This window comes from Poecilia reticulata, linkage group LG11 (assembly GCF_000633615.1).
Source record: "Poecilia reticulata strain Guanapo linkage group LG11, Guppy_female_1.0+MT, whole genome shotgun sequence".
Lineage (NCBI taxonomy): Eukaryota > Metazoa > Chordata > Actinopteri > Cyprinodontiformes > Poeciliidae > Poecilia > Poecilia reticulata.
Window position 1 is genome coordinate 3,977,098 of NC_024341.1, and position 8,088 is coordinate 3,985,185.

At 39.9% G+C, this 8,088-nt stretch overlaps 1 protein-coding gene across 5 annotated transcripts in view; it reads left to right on the forward strand.

Annotated features, from left to right (window-relative positions):
* Positions 1-235: 235 nt before the first annotated feature.
* The window catches only part of LOC103472020 (CMP-N-acetylneuraminate-beta-galactosamide-alpha-2,3-sialyltransferase 1-like), a 25,881-nt gene continuing 18,028 nt past the window's right edge, over positions 236-8,088 (forward strand). For 3 of the 5 annotated variants that reach the window (XR_534786.2, XM_008421364.2, XM_008421365.2), the window contains exons 1-6: positions 236-485; positions 762-1,185; positions 1,277-1,473; positions 1,567-1,746; positions 3,943-3,988; positions 4,072-4,191. Coding sequence is in view for 4 of the 5 variants with exons in the window: in XM_008421364.2 (XP_008419586.1) it covers positions 799-1,185; positions 1,277-1,473; positions 1,567-1,746; positions 3,943-3,988; positions 4,072-4,191 (930 nt within the window). In the remaining variant the exon portion in view is untranslated. Of the gene's footprint in view, positions 486-761; positions 1,186-1,276; positions 1,474-1,566; positions 1,747-3,942; positions 3,989-4,071; positions 4,192-5,052; positions 7,977-8,088 lie in introns of those variants that run through there. The other 2 variants (XM_017307651.1, XM_008421363.2) reach the window with 2 other exon arrangements.

Below are 8,088 nucleotides of genomic sequence, written 5' to 3' on the forward strand. Positions count from 1 at the left end.
TTCTGTTTGCTGCTGTTCTGCCGGAAGGCAAAAGTCTTCCGTGGTGTGGAGATTTCTGCAGGTTTTCTTAAAGGGTTTGCTCCTCTTTAGCTTTTATCATCAGCCTGCGTCAGCTTGATGCAGTGTCAGCGTGCCGCTGCATGTCCTGCCTTCCACAACAAAAACACGTCGGTTTCATCCTATCATCTGCCCGGCTTTTACCTCTTCAGCGCTCCCATGAATAAGTTGCCACGGTTCGTGTTTTCTCGGCTTCTCTACGGAGCGTTCTCAGCTACAGCAAAGTTAGGAGTTGAACAGTGCTCCCCCTTTGTTTCGCTCATGGGCACCTTTTGTGAAAACAAACCACACCTCTTCACATATGACACCAAGCCAGGTCCTTAATAACATTTGCTTCCTGGAAGTCAAATATTCTGACTGCACTTAACAGGTGACGTTTCTGGGCTTTCAAAGTGTGACGGGAGCAAAGAAATAGACTCATTTATCAGGTAAGGCTTATTTCTGTTAGAAATAACTTTGCTTAAAGTGACGAGAGTCATTTGTACTTTATAATTATGACATTAATACTTTAATAGAGTGGTTTATTCTGCCAACTTCCACAAAGAGATGGAATGAAAAAATATAAAAAACTTAAATGAGCTACCAAACCTTTATTTTGCTACATTTTAGCTGACTTAGCTATTCCTTTGAATAGCCATTGGTACAGTTAAAAATGCTAAATCATTTGCTTTTATTTTTTTTCTCCCTTTTTTGTTTTTTTACAGAGAATCTTTCTGCCGCTCAAGAATCACAAGTTGAAAGATGACACTGACATGGAAAATGTTAATTTTCTTGTTCACTCTGACTGCTGCAGGAATGTTCTTTAAGTTAGATTTCAGTAATAGGCAGCTGCCCATCAATGAACAGTTACCGTACAAGATCGCACAGGTCCACAGGATGCAGAACAGAGGCTCACTGGATGAAAAATTGGAAGACCAGAGTCTTCAGGAGAAAAGTGTAATGGCCAAAAACATTTTTCCACAAGACCAAAATGCACAGGACAAAAACATACAGGAAAAGACCCCATGTGGTTGTCAGAAATGTTTTTCCAAAGATGACAAGTTTTTCATGAGTTGTTTCAAACCTTCCATTGAACCATTTCTGTCTGCCAGCACCATGCTGTCTCTGAATGTTTTCATGTGGTGGAAGGTAAGCTGTTTTCCTCAAACGTTCACTTTTTTGTCTCCAATGGTTGCTTTAAACTGATCTAACAAAATAATGTTTTTGATGTGTGTAACAGCGCTTACAGTATGAAAGACGTGACTTTAATTACTACAAAACAGCAGTGGCCAACCTGTTTAAGATATTCCCGCCCGTTCCCAGCCTCAGAAAGCCCAGCCCGGGAAAATGCCGGACTTGTGCTGTGGTGGGGAATTCGGTTAATCTGAGAGGATCAAGCTACGGATCCCTGATAGACGCTCATGATATCGTTATAAGGTAAATGTTCACTTCCTCACTTTCAAAAAGGTAAAAAAATAAATAAATAAAATGAAATAAGAAAATAACTCATTGTCCTGCTGTGCTACTCAGAATGAACGGTGGTCCAACCACAGGCTATGAGAAAGACGTTGGCACCAAAACGACCCATCGAGTCTTGTATCCAGAGAGCGCCGTAGATTTAGATAATTCTACTCATCTTGTAGTTTTTGCTTTTAAAATACAAGATCTGGAGTGGCCCACCAAGGCCTTGACAACCGGATTTTACACAAGGTGAGTCATTCTGCTATGTAGCTTCCACATGTTTTTCTGCTACCTTTATTTTGTGTGTTCTGTTTCTGTAAAACGCACATCCCTCAAGCAGGTCTTAAAAGACCTGGTCAACTGGACCCAGTCAGCTTTATACCCTAAGAGCATGGAAAATGTTGATTTTCCTGCTCACTCTGGGTTTTTTCTGTGTGTGCATGTGGTTTCGGGAACTGACGGTCTGACAGGACAACTTCCCTCTGTCTTCCGTTCCTACTGAGCATCATGCTAGGACCGCGGGAGGGATATTTTACGTGCTATGATATATTAAAAGCTATTTCCTGTTGTTTGTACTGGAATGTGCACCATAGCTATACCTGTACCCTGTAAGAAGCAGAAACATTAAGTTCTCTAAGTGTTGTGGAAGTGTTCCACAAGCCCCCGTGTGCAGGGATGTGGAACGTATTTGCCTTTTCACAGATTGCTTTTGGATTTTTGTTACACTAAAGTGTTTCAAATCAAGCAAATTTTAATTTCCAAGTAAATGTAAACCAAGAATTAACTGTGACTAACTTTTTTTTTTTTTTGAGGAAGAGATTAATTTCACAAGAACTGACACACATGTACATTGAAGTATTAGTATAACCGGTTTGACAACATGAAGTTGGGAAAAGATTTCTGAAAGCAACAGGTGAAAAACAGTCATTGACTCTCAGTCCGTAGAGAGGCTTGAAGGCACTTCTTATGCTTAGGGAATCTAGTGAATCATACTAGGGCCACTTTCCACAAGAAATTATCCTCCATAGAGGTCAGCCTGCCAGAATTAATCCAAGGACACATGAAACAATTTAATAGGAAGTCACAAAAGAATCCCAAGGATAATCTAAAACTCTGCTGATATTCCTTATCTGTATCAAGCTCTGTGTTCATGATTCAACAAAGCAACAACAAAGATACAAGATGCAAATGGCATCCACGACAAAGTTCCTTGGAAAACGATCAAAATCTCCGTTTGAGTTGTTTTAATTTGCTAAAGTACACCAGACCAGGGGGACGGTCTAACTAAATCTTTAATTAAAACTGTCTGACCCCATAACTAACCAATACATTTCCTGCAAAAATCTGTAAATTTACCTTGAAAGGAACTTTGTGCAGTTGGAGTTGTTAAAAATATGCTATGTAAATGAATTAGACATTGACTTTAACGCTGCAGTGTGTAACTTTTATGTTAAAATAAAATTGTTTTTCGCATATTTGCTAAAAATGTTGTGACGGTATAATTTGAGACAGTCGGCTCCACTTCATCCCAGTGCTGCTTCTGTTGTCTGACAAAATACACCAAAATCAGCCAATCAGAGCCAGGAGGAGGGTCTTAGCTGTCAGTCATGCTCGTGTACTCGATGCTCAACGTGCTAATGGCAGAGAAACAACTCACCTTTACAGCAAAACTGTATATGCGCTGTCATATACTAGCATGCTAACTAGTATTAGCATATGTGACAGGCTCTGCTGACAGGGAAAAGCTGTAGAGTAGCAGAAAGCAAGGGGGTTGTGGATGAGCAGTGCATACATGAGGATAACTGACAGCACTTCAACCCTCCTCCTGGCTCTGATTGGTTGTTTGTAGTTAGCACTGGGAACGGGAACACTGAACAGATAGAGGAGGTCGATCTTTTCACAAATTATGTGTCTTATATTGTCACAGCATACTGACTGTTTTAACAAATATGTAAACACAAGTTCCATACTGCTGCATTAAAGTTTGGCGCAAGTATCTTACATGTTCCCTGTTTGTCCAACTATAGTACCCTGTATTTGACAAGAAGGTAAAAAAGGTCATGCCTTATTTTAAACTGTTTGGTGCATTGAAGGTTTCCAACTTCAGTTTTAAATTCCAACCAGTGATTCCTAAATTCATTTATTTATTTTCCAGTCCTCAGTTCTGGTCAACCACTAAATGGCTTTAAGAAAAATATTACAGTATAGGAAGAGTTGCCTTCCAGATGGTGCTGGCAAATCCAAAAAAAATATATCTGCCAGTCTTGGTCCCTTAAAGGCCGACACTCCAACTGCTATACACAAAGTCTGTGAAGAGAATCTTGCAATTCAAATGATGGCGTGTATGCATGAACAAATCAAGAAGTCCCTTCTGACATTTATCTCATTCACATAAACCGCAAAGAGTTGATCTAATATCAATTTATGTCAAACTGTTCTTAACAGGTCACATAGGAAAGTAAAACAGAAAATAAATGCCAACAAAGATTTGGTAAGTATGCAGATTGATTGTAATTTACTTTTGACTGCAAAGGTAACCATGTCGTAAATTTGAAGGCTGGTCATTGTTCACAGGTGATGGTGGTCAACCCGGCTTTTATGAAGTATGTCCACGAGATTTGGATGAAAAGGAGAGGAACGTATCCATCCACCGGCTTTATGACATTGATTCTTTCTCTTCACGTATGCGACGAGGTAAGTCCACCCGACTCTTCGGAAAACGATCAAGTTCCTCGCGTTTGAAGTAGTTTCTGATGCAAAATGAGGTCTTTTTTTTTCTGCTCTGGCTCCCTGTGTTCCCTGTAATTTTTCCATGCAGTTTTTGTTAAAATGTTTTATATTAAAACTGCAAAACTACTCACCATCTCCGTCTCACTGCCACTCATCATGACAGTGTTTGCCATCAAGTCCAGAGGACTTCAAAGCGCCTCACACTATCAGTCATTCACCCGTTCACACACACATTGACACACCAATGCCCCGAAGTAACGTGACACATGCAGAAAGATTTTGGTGTCACAATGCAATGTTCTGCAGGGCAACTTTAAAAAACAGAGGCATCAAAACAAACCAGACAGGACTTTCAACTATGTGTCAGGTGTGTACCTTAAAGTGATGTGAAAGGGAAGATGGAGGAAAAGTGATTTTAACCCAACAGCTTCATTCAGGTCCAGCTGGGACACCAGAGTGCTGCAAAAGGGCATTGCTAGTTTCTTGAAACTAGCTAGCTAACCAAGCTAGCTAACATTACTGTCTCTATTATGCTATGTGTATCACGCATGTCAGTGTGTGTATGTGTGTGATCCATCCATCCATCCATCCATCCATCCATCCATCCATCCATCCATCCATCCATCCATCCATCCATCCATCCATCCATCCATCCATCCATCNATCCATCCATCCATCCATCCATCCATCCATCCATCCATCCATCCATCCATCCATCCATCCATCCATCCATCCATCCATCCATCCATCCATCTTCCGTTTATCTGGGGTCGGGTCGTGGGTTCAGCAGCCTAAGTAAGGAGGCTCAGACTTCCCTCTCCCCAGCCAGCTGTTCCAGCTCCTCTGGGGGAACCCATGGCGTTCCCAGACCAGCTGAGAAACATCGTCAGTGTGTCCTGGGTCTTCTCCGGGGTCTCCTCCTGGTGGGACAAGCCCAGAACACCTCACCAGAAAGGCGTCCAGGAGGCTCTCCCTTCACCACGACAGATTGGTACAGAGCCCGCTTCACTGCAGACACTGCACCAATCCGACTGTCGATCTCCCGCTCCATTTTTTCCTCATTGGTGAACAAGATCCTGAGATACTTGAACTCCTCCACTTGGGGCAGGACATCCTCACCGACCCAAAGAAGGCACTCTATACTTTTCCAGCTCATTTATTTATGCATTTATTTATATAGCTATGAATTTTTATTTTATTTATTGAGATGATAAAAGAAAGAACATTAAACACATTGATCAACAGGTTTTGTGTCATTCAACACATTTTCTCTTTAGGTTTTCTCATCCAGGGTGTCAGACACTCACACACAAATAATAAAGATGCACAATAAAGTATAGATGGTAATGTTAGCTAGTTGGTTAGATAACTGGTGTTGGCTAACTTTGAAGAAGGCTAATATGTTTATTTGTGACAATAACGTTGTCACAGTACTCATGATTGACACACACAAACACATTTGTGAGATAAAAATAAAGATAACACTTATATGTAAGAGTTCTTGCTGTGTAAAATAAGATTATTCAGGGGTGACACTTAGGTCTTAGTGTGTTTGGTTCACAAAAAAATGTTTTCCTTACAGTCGCAGTTGGTAAGAAACAAAGATTCCCATTAAATTCCATCGGAAATGAATGCGGGTCATTTTGGACCCACTCATGGAAGAATGGGGTAGTAACATAAAATATGCTATTTCTTAAAATGTATAAAAGGTAAATTAAAAATTTGAACTGCATGATATCAGTAACACGTTTCTTGAGAAATACCTGGAATATGAAGTGATGAAAACTTTTCATTACTAAGATATTGCAAAAAGATGATCTCACTGGGTCAAAAAGGGCATCAGAGGGTTAAGACAAAACCCATCTAACAGTTTGCAAAATAACAGTTAAAAAGTAGCAAGGTGTAATTAGGCTTTTTTTTGTCTGTTTTTTGAAAATGTTTACAGTTGGCACAACTATTTTAAATTAATCCATTTTTTAAAATAAAATAATCCATATCACATTACTTCTATCATTAGACATTTGTTTTTAGGAGTTTCTTTTTGTCGTTACATCCTTCTGTCTTTTAGATAGCACCAGGAAGAATAATAAAGGGATTAAAAGCAAACATTTTGTACACACTGCACAAAGCCCCATGGATAAAATTGTGTTTGCACCAGTTAAACAGTTATATGCATCGAGAGCCACATCCCTCCTTCTCCATACTCGTGTTTACCTTGAGATTTAACAAAGATAAGCCTTAAATAAAACAGACAAAAACTTCCATCTGGTGCCACAAGCTAACAAAATATCTTCAAAATGTAAATTTAAAAACAAACCTCCTATGTGTATTGACAATGTCTCTATGGACAATATGACCAACGTCATCCAAAGTGTCTCAGGTCAGTGGTTCTGTTTTGTCTTCATTCAATGTTTAACCCATATCTGATGACCAATTATCTAAAATCACTAGGGTCTTGTTACATTGACAGTAGGACAGTTTGTTCAAAAAATATCAAGTCCAAATGAGATCAAGTGTCAAGTATGAAATTTCCGTAATGGACAGGCTCTGTCCTAAGGGTTTGGATGTTATGGATCAGTAGTTTTTACAATTGAGACGAAGCATGACAGAAATTACAGCAAGCCGACAAATGGAAACAATCCCCTGGCAACACGCCAGAGGGAAACTTACTTGTAAACATTGTTAGCTCAAGCAAACGGGATCCAGCTGCAGGCTCTCAGCCGCTTTACATGCAAAGACAGAGATCGATGTCTCTGCTGTGGCGTCAGAGGACAACTGAATCTTTTATTAGTTCTTTAGGTGGCGGGGAAAAAAATCCTTTCCTGGTTTCACATTGGATATGAGCCTGAAAAGAAGGTGTTGAGTCCATAAAATAGTCACACACACAAGTTGTAAATGCATTTAGATGGAGGAATAGGGTAGCTGTCAGGAGTTTTGTTGTTACTGAGACGTAGTAACTTTCATGTTTTTATTTCATCTAAGAAATAAAAACATTTTTGGATGTCAATGGCAAATACTGTCTAGATGAGTGGCAGTGAGACGGAGATGGTGACTATACCTCATGTTAAGGTACAGTTAGAAATACAAGTAGAATATTGAATCTGCTGTAGTTGTCATGCCAACGCACTAGTTGCAGCTGTGATTTTAGCATGTCGTCAAAACTCACATTCACTGTTATCCATTCGCTTCCGTGTCGCTAACATCCACCTCTTGTAGAAAATAGTAACTTGTCTCCATCGCTTATGAACAAACTATAACGTGTATATTCCTTATTAGAAGTTGTGTTAAACTGAACAGGTTGAGTAGTACAAAACACCACAGACTTCGTTCAGATCAGACAAACCCACATGGGCACCTTCACACCTTTAGAATACTTTGCACGGAAAAGTTTCACTTTGAAACCCGGTTTCAAAAAGTGTGAAGGACTCAGATCACACCAAACGTGTAACCAAACATTTGGACTGCAACAAAAATATTACCATTTTACTGTAAACGGTGGCTAAGGCTACATTCACATGACACCGCTGCCTGGTAAGTGTTTGTTTTTTCAGAGTTTGATTAAGGAAAAGTTTCCAACATTTAGATCGGCAACAAGACACCTTGAGTCAGCTGTAGTTCTCCTGCCAGGCCTCTATGGGGCGCTGTGACTTTTAGCACGTTGTCTAAAGCACATGGGCTTTTTACCATAGACATAATGGCGGCCATCTTGGAGCGGTATACCGCTCCACTCAGCTTATGTGTTTAGCAGACACAATAACGTATCAGCGCATTTAATCGATCATAACGCGCTTTTTTGTTACTGGAAACCATATTCAAACATCTATCAAAGCTACATTTATAAACAATTGTATTATTTAAGTA